We start from the raw sequence: 19,952 nt of genomic DNA, 5'->3' as shown, positions 1-19,952 counted from the left end.
CGCAAAAAGTTATACTTAACAACACTTTATGGTGCTTAGCACCCTAGAGTTAAAATGCATTAGACCTATAATACAATAATGACACTCAAGGACACCCTAACACCGCTCAACGCTAAACCATTCACAAAAATGAATGCTTAGTGAAACATTTCTTAACATTATACTGTTCACAATATATAGCGCTTGACGATTCAAAATTGGCGCTCAACAGCTCGGAGGTAAAATGCTCCCAAATATGCCAAATGAATGATAGTGGCATATTTCACCATGAATTCAGTATTGAATTAGAGAAAATATCAACTCTTTCTTAGCCTTTTGCCTTGTAAATCCTAGTTTTCTTTTAGTTTAATGAGTGGTTTCATCTTAAGCTTTAATTAGATAAATTAGATAAATTGATCACTAACACCTTCATTTACACAGTTAAATTAGGTGGAAGAAGTCTCTGCATCAAATGAAGGTGTTGGAACCAAGGAAAACAAGAAAAACAACAAAAATATGAAGAATCAGAATTTTGTTGAAGCTAGCTCGGGCGCCATTTTTCAATGGGCACTAGAGCGCCAATGCACCATGGCTGGACCGCGTTGGGATGCCCCCTACATATGGGCGTTGGGGCGCCATTTTGCTGACTGTTGCGCACTGGAGCGCGAACTTAAGTGCGAACTTAAGCGCGACTGCTGCTGATTTGGCAGATTGGGTTTATTTAACCCGAAAATGGAAGGGCTTTGACATCTTTTGACACCCAAACGCAATTTCTTTCATTAGGAGCTCTTGGAGGCGAGCTAGGAGCCGTGGGAACAGTCCATATTCTTCCTTGGGTCTTCTTCCTTGTTCTATTTCCACCATTGTTGTAAGCTCGAGCTCTCCATCCATGGAGAGCTAGTTTCATTGTTGTTGGGGATTGATGTAACCACTCAAATCTTATGTAAACTATTTTGTTTTGAATGAATATATGCATGTCTCATTGATTGTTAGTGTTTAATTCTTTCTCTTAATGCTTGTTGTGAAGTTGCTATTCATGGCACGATTTTAGAGTTGCTTGATATTGGGAAATGTTGGGTAAATCTGGAACTGGATTAAACTACTAAAGGAAATAGTATCTAGGGATAGAACTAGGACCTTTGGTTGTCTTAAATCTCAATTCTTAATGCGGAAATAATTGTTAGGTTTTTCAAGGGATTGAAGCCTAATAAGGAAGTCTAGGCTCTCTCTACCAAGGGATTGGGTTTGAGTAATTTAGTAGTTTGACATTGACATATTAATGAAGAGGAAGTGATTTTCTATACATAAGAGTGAAGTAGGTGAAGTCATACCCCCAACAATACCATTCTATATCATTTCTAATCTTTCCATTTCCAAGTGTTTGAGTATCTAAGATCACTTTTATCATTTATGTTTCATGTTTACTTTAATTGCACTAAAACCCAAATTATGGAATCATTCTTTAGTCTAAGTTAGTTCCAAATTATACGATTGTTTGGTGACACGAGTCTCTTGGAAAACGATATTTGGTCTTACCGGTTTATTACTTGATACGAATTGATACACTTGCCAAATTCTCAATAATGAACTAGCGCTCAACAATAATGTGCCATCACTCAATGCTACATCAGAACATATCAGATGAAAACTCAATGATTTGGGAAATTGAAACCTGCTTAAATGACCAAATTGGTATTCCTTTCTTAGTACTTTGGTCAAAAACAATTTTTAATATTAACGTACATACCAATTTGCTCAAATGATAAGATTTTAAGTTCCTTAATCAACATCAAATTAATCAAGACAAACAATATAATAAACACCCAACATAAACCAAATTTCATCAAATCAAGGCTAATAATATCACTTAATCTTGCAAAACGTACATTTCGATATATTTATAACTTAAAAACAAAGCAATTACCTTTCCTTACCTGAGAGAAAAACAAATTTGGTTTAAGAAACCTCAAAACTCTTCAAGCTCACAAGATGTACTATCTACATTTAAGAATAATACAAACACAATTAGGGCAAACCACTTAATAATGATTGAAAGTTGAAAATTTTTTAGTAAGTGAATAGTTTCAGTAGTTAAAAAAACTAATATAAATATAACTTTTGCATTCTATATTTTTTTTTGTCTTTTTATATAAAACTTGTTCTATAACTTTTTATATTTTCTTTAAAAAAGATATGCACAACTTCTTAAAATCACTAAGTAACTATCATCTGTTGTTACTTTACATATTTTATATATATATATATATATATATATATATATATATATATATATATATATATATATAAATGTAAAAAATATAGTAGTTATGCTGTATTGATCATTCAATTTGCTCTGACTTCCAATTTATTCTGAAGCTCAAATTTGTACCATAATATTGGTATTAAGTATTATTCATTTTAGTGTTTCGTATTCAACTTTATCTACAGAAAACATCTTAAAAGATTCATAAAATAATGTATTTAAATTATTTTTATCTTCCTCTCATAATATTAGACTCTTTAGAAGTACAGGATCATCATTAATTTTTTTTTTTAAAACCCCTTACTAATGATATGAATAGTCAATAGTCAAAACTTTAAAACGTGGTGGTAAATATAACAATACAATTTATTTTAAAAGATGAGTATTAATTTAATATTTGCAATTGATATCAGAATTTGACATTATAAAAGAAACAAATTAAAGTTCTTGACCGTGACAACTACCAATCAACATGATATAATTCTTGATATTACGGAAAAGAACAATTTGGTTATTGACTTTTTCGACTATCAATTAATTTAGTTCCCTAGATAATCAATTTGGTCTCTATCCAAACATTAGATATAATTCATCACTTTCATGCATAAAATATAATTTTGTCTTTATGAAAATATTAAATTAATATATCAAGGACCAAAGTAGTTACCAGTCATGTACTAAATGATTATAATCATCAGATTGAAGATCAAAATGTTTAACTATTTTTTTTAAATTACTATTTCTTATTTATTTTTGGTATTATTTACTCAAAATGGTGAATAAGGTAAAGAAAAAGTACATATGTTTACTCCAGAAGTTTTTCTCTAAAACTTGCATACTAAACGACGTTAATAGAAAAAGTGTGTTAATTATTAACAAATTGTTTTCATCATTGACTAAAGTACATAACATTTGAGATTGGTTTCTGAAATATCATGAATTAATCTAAGTAACAAATTTGGTGCGCAAAATTGATCTTAATTCGAGCAATGTTCCACAGGCGATGTGGGGCCTGGAGTCTTAAATGTCTAACGTTTAAGGAAGGATACTATTAAACCAGTTAGGAGACACGTATATTGTTCTTTGGTTTCTCTCCAATACAAAATTTAGTTTTTTCTCCGTGATCATCATTTTGTCATCAATTTCTCGGTAGAGGCAACTGACACAACATGGTTTCAGAGGTAATAATAATTCAGTGCCCTTTCGTTATTCCTCTGCACAACTTGCAACCATGACATCAAAATATGTCTTCTTTCTCCGTCTTCTTCAACCATTCACCATTTCTCTTACCACTCCCTTTCTTTTTTCAGTTGATTGTTTTTAAGCACTCCAAAAGAACAATACTTCTTTCTGGGTGTGTTACTGCTATTGATGAATACATGGTGATGTGTATGAACTTTCCAGTGTTTAAATTGTAATTGATTCTGGATCTCTCTGGGTTTTTTCTTTTTCTGTGTGAGGATGGTTCTGTTCTTAGTATGCAGTCTCTTGATTCGTTGAATTAGAGAGTAATCAGTTTGTAGGCCACGTATGTTCTATGTTCTGTTTCTGTTTTCTTATAATAGTTAATAATCTTGCAAGTTCATCATGATGGAACTGGAACTGAATTTCTGCTGTTTTGTGAACTTGGAGTTATATTCTAGAAATTATTAGGTGAAGGAATGTTGAGCATAAGATGGAGTGATACAATGAAAAGAAAACAATGTGTATGGACTATGATCAATGTGCGTACTGTAAAATTTGTACTTTCCAGATGGACTGACATGAAGAAATGACCCCATTAGTGTCTCAAGTTAGGACCGTATTGTAAGTAGTAGCTGTGAGAACAGTGAGCATACGAACTAACATTTCATTAAAACCCATCAATGTTTGTTGTCCGAACTTCGTTGTAAGAATGTGATTTTGATCTGAAAGATAGTCTTGGCTATGCCAACATGTCATTTACTAGAAGCAGAAAATGGGGTAACAAATGTTGATGGTCCTGTCCGGAAGATTACTATTTCATAATTTTGGCAAATTGAAGAGTTAAAGCCAGGGAAAAGGTAGGTCCAATTTTAAATTTTTAGCTTAAAATGATAAACTAGATGGTATAGGAACACAGTTTCTCTTAAATGAATGTCTTTCTCACTGGAACAATTATCAGTAAACATAACCATTCATGTATCATTTTGACCAACTATTCTTTTCATTTCATATAGTATGTAACAAGATAAGGAAATCTAGCAAAGGCACATGATGTGGGCCAAATCCCAAATCGAAAAGGAGCAAAATATTTTTTAAAAAAGGTTCGATAAGTGTGGCAACTAGATCTGGGAAATTTCTGGAGAAATGAGCCCATTCAATTCACACTGAATCCTGAGCATTGTTTTTAAAGCGCCAGTGAACACCAATTAAGTGCAAATTATTCAGACAATTTGATTTCTATCAGTTATATTTCCCCTTCATAATTCGGTTTATTTTGATTTTTTTTAATTGGCCACGCCTCTGTGGTAGAAGAAGAGTTTGTAATAGCACTTAGTTGCCCAAATAATTAGCTCTCTGTAATACAACTAGAAGATTCATAAATGGTCGGTGATAGAGTTTGCTGTCTGACATGAGACCAAAAGGTTGTCTGAACAAATTGTGTGGGTTTTAGAATCGAATGACACTATGTTTTACCAACCTCATCTATATGGATGATTCTTCTGACAGATTTGTAGGCCTTTTAGTCATTTGAAATTAGATTTTATGATCTTCTTTCCTACCGGATCTGTTGTTCAATTTACTTTCTTTCCTTACATCTTTGAAAGGGAAGAACAGCATTGTCATATAAACAAGATTGAAGGAGAATAGAATTAGTACATCCAGGAGGATAGTATAGAACAGTTATGCAATGTTCAGAATTTCTGAAAGATTTCCATAACGCTTACACTTGCTGAAAATGGTACCTTCAATATTACTCTATCTTTCTTTTGTTCTAGCATAATATTTGCCATACATATCTCAACCTCTCCAATTCAGTACCAGTGTTTGGGAACTCTTGTGACTGATCTGCTGATGTTACTTTTGCTATAACTGTACTCAATTTTTCATCAGGTCCTTGTTTTGAACTTGATTTGTATGTATTTCTTATTCTTGGCATCAATTCTCAGAACGATGAAATGCCTATTGGATGGCCATTTGGTCTGGGCTTTCTGAATACAAGACTTAGAGATGTAGAATCACTACCAGCTGCTCCAGTAGAGCCACACTCAATGCACATTCCGTCCACCAGTTTTTCCTCATTCTCATCCTCCAACCTTGATACTGAGGTAATTCGAATTCACTGATACTATTTTTCTTTCTTTCTCATTTCATTAACTGAAATTAACTAAGGAACAACAGAAGTTCACAGTTAAAGTTAAACTATCTAAGGGAACTGTACTTCTGATCAGAGTGTACACAAATGAACACATTAACCACTTATTTCAGAACAACAATTAATAGAATCTATGTTGTTATGGAAAAGAACTCTGTGTAAACCATGTGTGGCTGAAATTTCTTTCAATTCTTTACACTTCTAGAATTGAGTCAATGTAGACAATCAATGTGAGAACTACCAATTTCATAGAGTAATGGACTTCATCTAGAGGCACAGGAGGACCTACATACAGTTGAGGGTAGGCAAAAATATACCCTCTAATCTAGGGAAAACCATAAGAGAAATCATTTTTTACCTTTTGCAACCTCCTTTTATGATTTTGAACTCCTAAACCCATACTCAATTATGTGTTATTAGTTAATAAAGAAAAGGGTTGGTTAAAGAAAACTGAATTGAGCACTAGTAAGAGAAGATGTAAAAAATAAATGGTCGTTTTAACAATGTTGTTGTGTTGGAAAAAGCAGTCGACAGCATCTTTCTTTCAAGACAACAGTGTATCCCTGGGGCATCTGATTGGGCTGAGAGCAGGAGAAAAGGGACGGTTGTACTTTCCAAACTCAGTGAGAATAGAAGAAAGGGAGGAGAAAACATTAGCAAAGTGTTCCACTGCTGACGATGGCTCTAAAGTAAAAGAAGAAGAAATGTCTGGTGGCATTTGTATACCTATACTACTTGAGGCCCTATTCAAGATCAGCAAAAGTAAGAAAAGTTCAAGTAACTAGCCTTGTCTCTACTCAAAATTAACAACAATCATTTTTCTTTCGTTTCCCATTTAAACTTTCCAAAGTAGAATAGAAAAGGGAGTCTTGTGTATTTTGTTATTCTGTTCTTTAGCAGCATTCTGTCTCTTCTACCACATCTTTGCATACCCAATAAAATGTTTTCCAGTTCTTGTGATCTTCCAAACTTTAATTTTCAGTTAGTTGTAAAAGTTTGTGCTCCGTGTGCATAATTACATAGATGTTGATTAATCAGCGAGTGAAGCAAGTCATAAAAATATGATTCCATTAGAGATTCTCGTGAAGTCCCAATTTTTTCACACCCCTCTCACCATCCATCGAGACTCTCGTATAGTTGCAATCTTCGTCAAGAGGGAAATAATTGAAATCACTATGTTTTAACATTATGAATTACTTATATTTGTTATAATTATGATTCCTTATTTTAGATATTACTTATTCAACATATTCTATATCTTTTTTTCTCCCTGACGAACCATTATTATGTTTACTTAAATCTGTAATTTTTTTTTTGTCAAAGTGTGAAATATATATATATATATATATATATATATATATATATATATATATATATTAGGTCTGATTGGTTCTAATTAAAAATAAATAAAGATAAAATTAAACATTCAATATAAAAATTCTCATAAATACAGTTATATTTATATAATTTTTTTTAAAATAATCAAATTACTCTATATAGGTTATGTTTTTTTTATCTATATTGTACTAGTGAAGTCTAGTCCATGGCCTGGGTTGAATAGGCTAAATTTTGGAAGTTTCACTCTGCACTTCCGATCCCTTCATCCTACACTTTCAAATTTTTGTAAAATGTCTAACTTTAAAAAATTAATGGTCAAATATTCCTTTTTAGCTTGTCAGTGCGTACACAAATATTCTCTCTCTCGCATCTCATTATTAACTTCCCTCCGCACAACACACAACACACAACACTCTTTCTTCTCCATTCTCGCATAACACACAGCACACGAAACACACTCTTTCCTCTCCATTCTCGCGCAATACATAGCACACAAAACACACTCTTTCCTCTCCATTCTCGCACAATACACAACACACCCTCAAGGATCCGGTAATCGATTACACGAACCCTGTAATCGATTATCAGGGACCTGAGGGTCATTTGTATAGAAAGTTTAACGTGACTACCTAGGTGGAACAACAACACTCCCCATGATGGTTTTTGTTCTGTTTTTGTTGAATGTTTTCATTTTTTGAGATGAGTGAGTGAGTTTAATGCTATTGGGTGTGTTAACTGCACCAATGATGAGGTTAGGCCATTGATTTCTTCAAAAAAAATGTCCATTTAGGTGGTTTGCTCCAACTGAGGTGCATAATTATTGTTGTAACACCCTTCTCGGAGTGTCACATGAAAAATTTTCATTTTATTAATTAAGAAATATGTCATCTAATGTTGTTGCAATGCACAAATTTTAAAAGGCATTTTCAATAAATAATAGATCTCTGAACAAGAGGAAAAGATATACATATAAGATAACGTGCTGTCAACTTTGACCTTTGTTGACTATTTTAATCATAACTTTATACACACCTGTAAATTATGTGATTCTTTTTTTATTATAAAATAGACTCAAAAAGCTTTCCAATAACTACTAATTTGTTTGGACATCTGAGTAGGTACAGTTAATTCCTTAAGGTTAACGTTTTATATATTTTTGCCAACTTTAACCTTTGTTAGTTGTTTTGCTTTTAATTTTCTCCACCGAACTTCAAATAAGTTGATTCTTGTTTTGTTCGAATCTAGACTCAAAGAGTTTCAAGTGACTATTAGCTCATAATTTTTAGACCAATGAACTAGGTATAGTTAATTTCCTAAAAACAACGTTTTTCTAAGCTTTCTAAATGGTCATAGACTTCACCTACCTTGGTTCAAACACCTATAGGAGATTTTTCCTCCACAATTGAGTGTAGCAAACTGTGTTTTGATACACTTGACACCACCAATGAGGATCAACGTGAGTCATCCATGCAAAAAAATAGAAAAAATCATTCATAGGAACACAAAAAAGACCCTAAGGAGTCAAGTTCTCCGAACTAGGAAGTAACGTGTAATACAAACCAGTAATCAGACCCTAGTCAAGTTATCGTTTCTCTCTCCTTTCTAAAATATTTTTATTAAATCTAATAAATTCATAAATATTATTTTTTAACAATTAAAAATTTTGTAATTAAATTATAAATTCATACATAAATTTAAAAATAATTATAAACAAATAAAATAATTAAATAACTAATATAATTAAACTTTTATATAACAAAGTATATAAAGAATCGGATATGGACATTCGAAAATTAAGACTTCGGATATCCACATCCGATACAGGTATAATCGGATTTTCATATCTGATATGCACACATTTTAAGTTTTTCTTATTTTAAAATAGTTTTATTAATTTTAATAAATTCATACAAATTAATTTATAACAATTAAAAATTATATAATTACATTATAAACTCATATAAATTCATACATAAATTTCAAAATAATTATAAACTAATATAATAATAATTAAATAAGAAATATAATTTAAACATTTGAAAGAGATCAACCATGAATCAAATATCAAAATCTGAAAAGCATTACAGCAGATGTCCACAACCGACTCATCCTGCATCAGATCTTAATATTCGATGTTGAGATTTCATTTTCTTATTATCCTATTCATGTTTGTTTTGTGGTATGATTATATCTAATGCAAACATATTGCAAAAATAAAATCCTAACCTCCCACCAACAATGCACCAGCAATTTCCCACCAACGCAACAACCAAGAGCACCAAGAGGAAGCACCACCATAAAGCACCAACAGAAAGCACCCCCAAGCCTGATAGAAGCACCACTCCAAGCTATAGTGGAACGCTAACAACTCCTCTCACTCACAAGAACAACTGATATGAGTGGAAAGAAAAACCACTAGTACAAAACGCGAAAAAGAAGGCGGGTAATACGTCGCGGTTTTCAGAAAACCGAAGTATATGTAAAGGCGGTGGCATTTTTGCAATTTAAATGAACTTATAGGCCTCGGTTTCCCTTGAACCGAGTCATAAATGCCAAATTACCTCGGTTAATGATTAAAATGAGGGCATAATCCTTTTTCAAATTGACCTACAGCATCGGTTGAATTGGACAGAGACAATAAAATGAGTATAGACATCGGGTTTGATAAAGAACCGAGTCAGTATTATTTTTTTAGACATCGGGTTTGATAAAGAACCGAGTCAGTATTATTTTTTTATCTTCAACCATGAAGTGCAGTACCCTAATCTCTAGTTTGTCTTTCTCTGCTCCGCGTAGTTCTTCTTCCTCTGCTCCCCCTCAGTTCTTCTTCCGTCGCTCCATTATCGCAGAGCATCCAACCTGCTCCTGCGGAAGCCTATTCCTCCGTCTCTTCCCCCAAAGCCCATGGCCGCATCGTCGTTGTCCCACCCCAAAACCTGTCACGCCTCCCACCCCCGCAACCCTAACCCCACCACCAATCAGAACCGTCACCCGACGCGATCTCGCTCCGCCACGGGAAGCGATCTGGACGTGATCTTTCTCCGCCACCGGACGCGATCTCGCTTTGCCACCGAACGAGATCTGGACGCGATCTCGCAACGCCACCGGACGAGATATGGACGCGATCTCGCAACGCCACCAGACGAGATCTGGACACGATCTCGCAACGCCACCGGACGAGATCTGGATGCAATCTCGCAACGCCACCGGACGCAATCTGGACACGATCTGGCTCCGCCACCAGACGCGATCTCGCTCTACCACCGGACGCGATCTGGCTCCGCCACTGGACGCGATCTCTCTCCTCCACCGGACTCGATCTCGCTCTACCCCCTCGTCGAACTGGCACCGCTTCCTTGCTTTCGTCTCTCGCTATCATCAATCACGACAACAAGGACATGCCGTCTCCGCCCCCCAAGCTCGACAAGTTCGTTCCGCCGGACCTCTGGTCTGGGTTCGTGCCCCAGGAGGAGACCCACCTGGGCCGGGTTCGTTCTTTCTTTATCAATTGTTTTGGGGTTGATCGTTGTCGTTTTGTGGTTGTAGGCATCACCAACACCATTCAAAATATTGTTCAATTTTTTTTCAGAGTTTTGCTACTGGTCCATGGAGTGCGGTTGTCCAATTGGCTAATACAAGATGGCAGCCCATCACTATATGGAGTGGTTCATGAAAGGCTCCTTGCTATGTACATTTGTGATGGTCATGGAATTGAGGCAGAGAAACAGTTGAGGGAGATGAAGCTTGTGGGTAAGGAAGCTGATGGACATCTTTGTGACATTGTTCTTGCCATTTGTACTTCACAGAAATTGGGCAATGCCATTTCGTGATGAGTCGTGATAGTCTAGGAGGATATCTTTTGCATCTTGGTGATTTGTCTGATGTCTTGATTGAGAAGATTATCCTTGTTTCTTCTGTTTGAAGAGGTTGGCAACATTTGATATTATGATGATTATTGCACTACTCAGTGAAAACTGACAAATTTTAGATTACATTATATGTTATATTAATTTATTTAAGATCTAAAGTAGAGCACTGAAAGAAGGACTTTGTTTTATAGGTTGAATGTAAATAGCATTTTTTTTATTGAATTTCCCAAGATATTATCTCGATTCAAAAGAGAACCGAGGCAAAATCCTACTATTTTTGTTTCGGTCCACAACCGAGGCAAAAGGAGTAGACTTTTTACCTCGTTCGTATATGCTTCGGTTCCAGAACCGCTGCCTATAGACAAAAACAACCGATGTTGTATCTCTTTACTGCACTAGTGAACACTCAACCAAAATAAATCAAATGGAATGAAGAGAAAAAATATTAAGGAAGAGAAAAAATTATCATAGGTGTAATTCAAATGGAATGCAATGGAGTGTAGGGTTTCTTAATATATGAAGGAAATGGAGGTACAGGTGCATGTTTCAAGATAGAAGAAAAATGGGGTGCATTCAATGTTGGGCACAAAAATGGTCAACAAACATAAAATTATTAATTAGGGACATTTTAAAAAATATAAGGTGTAATTTGAAAAACTTAGAGTTGTAGGGTGAAAGACTCCTAAATATTTCAGACCTCAATTTTAGAAACCCAATAAAACTTTAAATGTGAGTTGTTTGGTTCTTCCCACTATAAACATCAATTTGCCATCTCTATAACCCTTGTAGTTTTCTATAGCCACCTCTAACCTTTATTAAACACCTAAGACTATTTTCTTTGTGTAAAGATATTATCAAAATGAGTACAATTTTTCTTAATAAAACGTTTTTCACATATGATTAAAATTGAGCGATTCGATTTTTTTTTAAATCTAATTATTTTACCAGCAATGTCCCACGATTATTATAAAAAGGGGAGACAAATTTAATGGATAAGATACAATTTATTTAATGTTACAGGGAATAGGATAGAAAAACTCATTCGTGTACTTTTATTCATTTAAATTTTAGTTAAAATTGATCTATATAATAGAAGTCCAATATAATTTATTCATTAATAATATGTTTATAGATGAAATTTATCCATAAAAAATAATATATTTCAAAAACAAACTATTATTATTTTATAAATATTTTTTAAATAATACATTACAAATTGGATGAGTAATTCATGTCGATGATTAACACCTATAGAATTGATGATGTTTAAGTTATTTTATAAGCAAAGAATAAAATATATTTAATAGAGCATTTGGGATGCACTTTACACGTTATGTACAAATATTGTTTACCTTGGTGATTGTACATAAAACATGTAGAAACTTCCAAAAATATCTTACACCTCAATTGACTATCGAAGCTTACCAATCTACCCATCAACATTATGTTTGATAATCCAAGTTCAAACACCATTCTTTAGTAAAAGATTGGATAATTTACGAAAAAAAATACACAAATACAACAACCTTGTTGACATAAAAATCCTTTAGTATGATGAAGGTAATAATGATTTTAGGGTCAAACTAACCGTGTTCTAACTAAAGATTAGTTAATTATGTTTTGGTTGAAATCAATGTAACAATGTTTCAATTGAGATTGAGTTGAAGATGCTTAAAGTCAAAATTATTAATGTTTTAGTTAAAAATGAGTTAAGAAAAAGTCCTATATACTTAAAGTTGAGTTGATGAAAATTAAAATCGACAAATTAATAGCTAAATATGATCCAACCTTAACTAATTATATCTTAACTACGATCAATTCAACAATCTATTCATTAATACTAAACCAAAAATATCTATTGAATGAGTTATGAACCATTTAACTAAAATTAAATTGATAATATTTTAATACAGTTTAACTCAATAGTTTATCTACCAACACTAATGATACCATAATTGAGATTGTACAAAAGATAGCTCAATAAAAAAAATTAATGACATTTCAAATATCATTGAGTTGACTATTTTCAAATTTTGAAAGATATTAAAAAAACACAATTGAATTAGTTTTGATTCATTAAATGCATAGGATCAATTAAATTTTTAAAAAGTAATAAATAAGTTATTAATAATTCATAAAAGTGAATGGTTGAATTTACTTGAATTTACTTGAATTTACTTCCATGATGTATAAATAGAATGGTTTGACACCATAATTATCTATAACTTTTTGTTAATCAAATTATCTTCCAATTTACTCTTTAAGTTCCGGCTACAAATAATAATTAAGTTGTTATTTACCAAATAATGATAAGCTGGTACAAATAAGGGAAAGGAGAGCAAGAAAGGAAGCTAAAATGTTTTAGATTAGATTAGACGCAAAAAACATAACATTTCTATGTTGTTAAATGGGAATGTATTGTTTTCATCATTCATCTTTAATTCATTAGCTACATTTTTTGTACATCTTAAATGCTTTATTCTTTAAATCCTATTCATTCCTTTGATGGTAAAATGTCTCATTTTAATTGAGGTAAATATTGTTTGTGTGGTTCGAAGAGGACGAAAAGCAATGTTCTTTATGTAAGAAAAATAAAAGTGTCTACAACACTTAACAATAGTTCATAAAAGAAAACAATAGTCCAATAAAAAAAACTTCAATTTCTTCTTAATTTTTAATTGTTATAATATTTTTTTTCAAAAATATAATAATTAATGTTTTTATTTTTTTTTACTGTAGACAAGTCAATTTATATATCCATTAACTGGTGCCGATAGAATCATACTGACTACTTTTTGACTTGCTAAGAAGTTTTAAGTCTTATGATATAAGAACCAATGAGCTAAAAAATATTCACATATTATTTTTAAAGGGAAACAACGTAGTGTTGCTTTAAAATTACCACAATTTTATGTATATTTTTTTTATAAACTAAAAGTATCTTTTGAGATAAAGATTTATAGTTAACACATCTAAACACTCTATACATAGAATTCTAATTTATGACAATTACTTAAGTCAAAATACTCTCATACTGATCTTTGTCCGACGTCTATATGTGTGACGTTAATGAGACGTCGGACCCTTTAGGTCAGACGTTTCTATAGACGTCGAACCTATATAGGTCCGACGTCTATATAGACGTTCGATCCATACAAGTTAGACGTCTCTGAGGTTGCTCCTGACTCATGGTGATTCGAGTTTACAACTTTATATTTTAGTTGAAGAGAATGTATTGTACATTTTTTTTATTGGATGGTTTTAAAAACGTAGTGGAGGGAATTGGAGGAGTACAAAACGCAAGAAATCGCCGCCGTAGAACGCCGCCTAAAGACACGAGAATAACTGCACCAAAATCCAACGAAAACGCATTTTAATCGGTTCAAATGAAAGATAATGCATCAAAGAGTGATGTAATCGGAGTAAAATTAATTTAAAACGGTGCAAAAGTGAGAAAATGAACCTGAAAAGCGTAACCCGTAGAGAGAAAACGCCATGAAATGAGTGCGCGTAACGGCTGTCTCGCGTTCACGGTGTTTTAATGCCAAAATTTAGACGTCGGTTCTCCCAATTAACATACGTCTAAAGTGCTTTAGAAGTCGGATTGGCGGGATCAGACGTCTAAATAAATAGAGTCAAAAAGTGACTTTTTAAATTTCTGGATTTAGGGTTTAGACGTCGGTCCCCCAATTAACAGATTTCTAAAGTGCTTCAGAAGTCGGTTCCCTCCATAACAGACGTCTAAATAGAATAAAAAATTATTATTTTTTAAACTTTTTCGTTTAGTTTTGGCGTCTATTCGGGGGAGCCGATGTATATGAATATTAAGACGTCGGGCCCTTCCATAACCGACGTCTAAATAGTTGTTTTATTTACGAAAAATGCTACCGGCATTTTTTACGTTGGATATTCGAGGGTCAGACATCTAAATGGTGACGTTAAAGGTCTCTTTTGCACTAGTATATGATAATTATTTAAAATGATTTTATTCCTTTTTCATGTATAATTAATATCCTTTTTATTATTTGAGAATACAAACTCTTTTTACTAATTTGAATATTACAGCCTCGATATTTTTTTTGAAAATAATTGAGAAAGTGTTTATATTTGGTATGTCACAAGTTGCTTACTATATATAAGTAATATATTTGAACTTGACACCATTTAATATATTAAAGATAAAAAAACAATCAAATAAAAGTAAAATGAAATGTTATGCAAATAAAGTAAATATAATCAAATCTACCACCAAACTAGGATACCTTTCAATGTAGATATTGATAAAGACCAACAAACAAACTGAGGATAATATTGCAATGTGTTTCATTATATTATATATCTGAAATAACATTTCACTCACTTTTGTTGTTGGTGTGTACTTAATTAAGATTAAATTAAAACATTGATTTTGAAACAATTAAAGTCATGATTAGAAAACTAAAATTTGTGTTAGAATTACATTAACAGAGTACTGAAATTTAATTAAATATTTTGAAATTAAGTGCAGAATTAAATTGAGAAAGACAGAGGGCAAAAATAGGGTAGAAAAAAGAAGGAAAGAAGAAAGAAAAATTGTGATAACCACATGAAAATAAGAAAGGAAAAAAAAATCAAAGGTGTGTATATCTTAAGATAAACTCTGACATCTCTGCTCCTTTGTTTAATCTCAAGTTTGATGCTAACCACAAAACAAAACGCGCCTTACTCCATTACAGTCGGCGATTCTGAAACTCTTGGAAAAAGTCAAATCATTTTCGGAGAACGATATTAAACTCTTATTTTTATTTTTATTTTTTTTCTCTACACTTAGGACCTGAGATCACGTTGCATCTCAAAATATTTTCATTCATTAGAGAGGGAAAAAAAGTGTTCGTTGAATCTGTTGAAGGTGGTGATTTGATTTGAATTTTTTACATAACCCATTTATCAATTCATCTCTTCGATCTTTCAATGGATTCTGACTTCTGGACCTCGCGTCTTGCCGCCGCTAAACGCCAATACACGCTTCAGCATCACCATCAGAATTCTCATTTAGGTTCGTGTTAATTGTGCTACGTGACAATTCCCTTTTTAGCTTTTCTGGAGAAGGTTTTCTGGGTTCAATCAAAATATATTTTTTTTAATTTTGAATATCTGGGGTGTGTCAGATCGGTTGGGAATCGATGATTTTGATGTGGAAGAAGAGGTGCGACCCGATTTCCCTTGCCCCTATTGCTATGAAGACTTTGACATCGCGTCTTTGTGTTCTCATCTTGAAGACGAACATTCTTGCGAAGCCAGAGTCACGGTACGAGGCTTTTTTTTTTTCTCAGATGTTCTTTTATGATGTTTGTTTCGTTAGAAAAAAATGGAACGCTGGATCTTTGTTTTTTTAGTCTTTGAGAAATCGGTATCCTTGATAGCAAAGTTGTCTAATATTTACTAGGAAGCATGCTAGTATATTTTGTGTAGAGGAAACCTGTAGAGATTTCAATTTCAGAAGAATTCTAAGACCATGTAAGGGCATATTTTGAAGTTATTGAGGTTCAGGATGTTGGAGAGCTAATCTACTGTAGGTCTTGACATGGTCTTACCTTTTGATTGACCTTAACATTAGTCATGATGACCAAAGTAGTTTGCTGTTATCCTTGTCGCCTTTTGTTCCTTGCCCTTTGTTGGTACACTTTGCAAGGTTTGTGATTTATTTATGAGAACATCTAGAAGTAATGAGGGAAATTTGCCCCAGAATGTATATAAATGATTAGTTTAACCGTTGTGGACGAGGAAATTTGCGTGTCAAGATGTGGTTTAGTTGTATAAGTTTGTCATCTATTATAAAGACCATCAGGAAATTGATATAAAGAATAGGGTTCAAGTATGAAATCAAGAGGGCTTAGCCCCAAGGAGAATTGTCTTTTTTAGTTGCACCTGTCTATTGTATGCCTGTGCTTAAGTCATAACTACAATACATCCAAGATCGTTCAAGAGGTATGTTCTAAGCAACCACTTTTTCAGATGGAAAATAGTTATATATCATATAATAAAAAAGTAACATGTCGATTGATGATCTCCTGAACCCCGAGTTGTGAATTTTACCAGTAATTAACAATCTGTTGATCACTGATATGGATAAGCTGCCTTAGTACGCACTATTAGAATTTAGTTCATTTGTTGTGTATGTCTACATCGCACACATGTGTGTGCTTGCATATATATATATATATATATATATGTGTGTGTGTGTGTGAGTGAGGGAGAGTATATTAAGAAGTGAATTTAAGCCTAATTCATCATTATAAAGCTAGCTTGATGAATTATAAAACTAGATTGTTAAGTGAGGTTTATAACCGTTTATATTGTTTATATTGTAAATTGGTCATATTTTTGCATTATATACATGTGTATGCTTGCATATATATGTGTGTGTGTGCTGAGTCTGAAGAATTGGTTTGAAAGAACTATATAAATGAAAAAAATCATTGAAGTTCGGGAGTACGTACTAATATACCATGTGCAGGAAAAACGAAAGGCTAAAATTCTGTGTTGTTGCTTTTTACCCCTGCCTCAATATTTGACTTAACTGTATCGGGTTATGGTAGCTCAGTCTTGGTTTTTCTGGGATGCAGATTTGTCCTGTATGCTCTGTTAAAGTTGCAAGGGACATGTTAAGTCACATAACGCTGCAACACGGGCACTTATTCAAGATATCCTTTGTACCGATGTTTTGTTTGAATACTGTAAACCTGAACAGATAATGGTTGTTTGTTGAGTGAAAATTGAAAAAATTTAGTGGATTCCCTTGACTAAGAATTACGTACAGAGAAGACGCAGGTTAAGAAGAGTTGCTATTCCAAACAGTCAGACACTGTCTCTCTTGGGTCGAGATCTTCGTGAGGCTCATCTACAGGTGCTTCTTGGTGGTGCTGGCGGAGGATACCGGTCAAACAGTGCAGCAGTGTCTAATGTTGCTACTGATCCCTTTCTATCCTCATTTATTTTGAATTTCCCAGCCTGTGAAGCAGAAGAGATTTCAAAATCTGTGGTGACAACTGCTGAGGATTCTTCTGCAAAAAATGTGACACCTGAACATATTTGGAAGTCAAGGTACTTTTTTATGAATTTTGGCTGCCTTGTCAGTATACAATAAAAAGATATTCTGATGTTTAATCCTTCAAGTCATCACGAAAGTCTAATTAACACATAATTATGTAATTCATAAAGAGTCATTGTCCTTTTTATGAACTCATTCCCATGCATTGTTTATTTTAACAAAAACCACAAGAATGTCTCAAATATTGACTCTGCTACTAAACAGTAGTCTCTTTTCTGTATTTTTTGTGTACTCATCTAGCTGGGTCAATTATTCAGGAATAGTATGCATGCTAAATGACTATTAGAGAATGACTTGTGAATCAGAACTTTGATCTGTGTCTTTGTGCAGTTTTGATCCCTCCTTGAGCAGCGAAGAGCGGGAGAAAAGGATGAGACAAGCTGCTGGGAGATCTGGTTTTGTGCAGGACTTGTTTCTTTCAACTTTGTTAGGCGACTAATGAAAGGTGTAAGATGGTTCGAGAAGAATAATGAACATGAGATCCATGGTTAAGTATCTTGAATGAAGGATACCTTTAGTGGGATCAGTGGTTGTTTGACAATCCATGTTAGCCTGATTGGTATATTATCTAAGTGGCACCTTTCACACAGTGCCGAATCTGATCATATTTTCCATTTTATCCCACCCTTGTAAGTTGTAAGCATCTTCACTGGAGATGTATTACTCTAAAAAATGTTTTATAGCTTATGGAAAGACTTATTTTGTTATATTGCTATTTATAATTAATTCACTTGACTCAGAACACAATTATCCTTATGCTCCCCTTTCAAGTGGAATATCTGAAAATTTCTCTTTAAGATAGACTGGAAAAAACAAGTCAAACTAAAGTCTTACAGTAACTATTTTGCTTTGCACCATAAATATTCTGTCTAAAGCCCTACAAAATTGGAAGCACAATGAAAACCATCGTCATATTCTGTCTAGCTCAACTTCAACCTTACCCTGCCAGAACATCTTATGTGAAAAATCTTGACTTGATAAGGGCCATTAGTTTTTGAATCATTAGGTAAGAAAAGAAAAAAGAAGCTTCAAAAGTTGTTTAGTAGTTATTATTATAATATCGATTTGTCTCCATCAACTAAACTAAAGAGGTCTTTAAAGGTTGATCAAAAGCCAAAATTGGCTTGGGTAAAAAGTTGAACGTGTTGTTGAATATTTATTTCGTTGACTTACTAGAAATTTATCCTTCATTGGAATACTCGCATGTCGGCATTAGTTAAAGTTGCAAATTAATATGTGATTCGCATTATTTTATTTTGACAAGAACTTCTAGATGATAACGAAGCTTATAATTGACTATGAACAACGGATAACCCAATAGACTATGATTGATCAGATGAATGAATTGTGAAGAACAATATTCCAAGTGGGAATTGACTTCTCGTTGATAAATGGCATGCTGGAATGTGAATTTGTCTTCTCTCTCCGAGAATTGTTCACTCTGAAAACAAGATTTTCTGAAGTCCTCGTATTTTTCAACTACTACGACAATTTGATATATTTTCAGCAAAGATTTAATAATGTCAACACATATTACACAAAGTTGAAATATATCTAGAAAAAAATCTCTGATTTCTAGCCACATTTTCAGTGTACTTGCGGTGGTCTTCAACAACTTGAAGTTCACACCAATTTTGAGTACATTATGTTTTTCTTAATGTATCTGTATGATTCATTTTCTCTAGTATGTGGCCAGATTCTCCGTTTTGATGAGCTTCTGTCAATAGGTAATGTTTTCTCTCTTTTTCTACAAGACTTCATCTTCCTATTTTTCCGATTCTCTTATTTATATGTTAATACATCTCAGAAATTTTCCTCTAATAATAATAAACATAAAAGTAACAAGAAATCAAGACTAAGTGTTGTAACAATCCATATTTATTAAATGTAATAATTCAAATTTCTTTTAATATATATTCATTAAGGACTAAATAATCATTAGGTCTTTGTGATAATAATAATTAGAGATGCATTGATTCATCTTATATTTTTTAAAGCTGGAAAATATTGCGTTTCAAAATACATCCAAAGTAAACTCATATCTACTTCAAAACATAAATTAAGAACTTAATACAA

General features: G+C 33.0%; 2 protein-coding genes across 2 annotated transcripts; both read left to right on the top strand.

Annotated features, from left to right (window-relative positions):
- Positions 1-3,486: 3,486 nt before the first annotated feature.
- On the top strand, positions 3,487-6,539 carry LOC148206477 (uncharacterized). The gene is made up of 3 exons (XM_088107925.1): positions 3,487-3,624; positions 5,272-5,532; positions 6,107-6,539. Exons 1-3 carry the CDS (start codon positions 3,487-3,489, stop codon positions 6,362-6,364), a joined length of 657 nt encoding a protein of 218 aa, XP_087964051.1. The 3' UTR covers positions 6,365-6,539.
- An 8,907-nt stretch (positions 6,540-15,446) lies between these two features.
- LOC148206476 (protein DEHYDRATION-INDUCED 19-like) lies at positions 15,447-18,583 on the top strand. The gene is made up of 5 exons (XM_088104321.1): positions 15,447-15,821; positions 15,934-16,073; positions 17,392-17,469; positions 17,580-17,869; positions 18,207-18,583. Exons 1-5 carry the CDS (start codon positions 15,737-15,739, stop codon positions 18,313-18,315), a joined length of 702 nt encoding a protein of 233 aa, XP_087960447.1. The 5' UTR covers positions 15,447-15,736; the 3' UTR covers positions 18,316-18,583.
- Positions 18,584-19,952: the final 1,369 nt, after the last annotated feature.

The sequence above is a fragment of the Vigna umbellata genome, chromosome 1, assembly GCF_029865625.1.
Source record: "Vigna umbellata cultivar VRB3 chromosome 1, Vumbellata_1.0, whole genome shotgun sequence".
Classification (NCBI taxonomy): domain Eukaryota; kingdom Viridiplantae; phylum Streptophyta; class Magnoliopsida; order Fabales; family Fabaceae; genus Vigna; species Vigna umbellata.
This window is presented reverse-complemented; position numbering and strand designations above follow the sequence as displayed.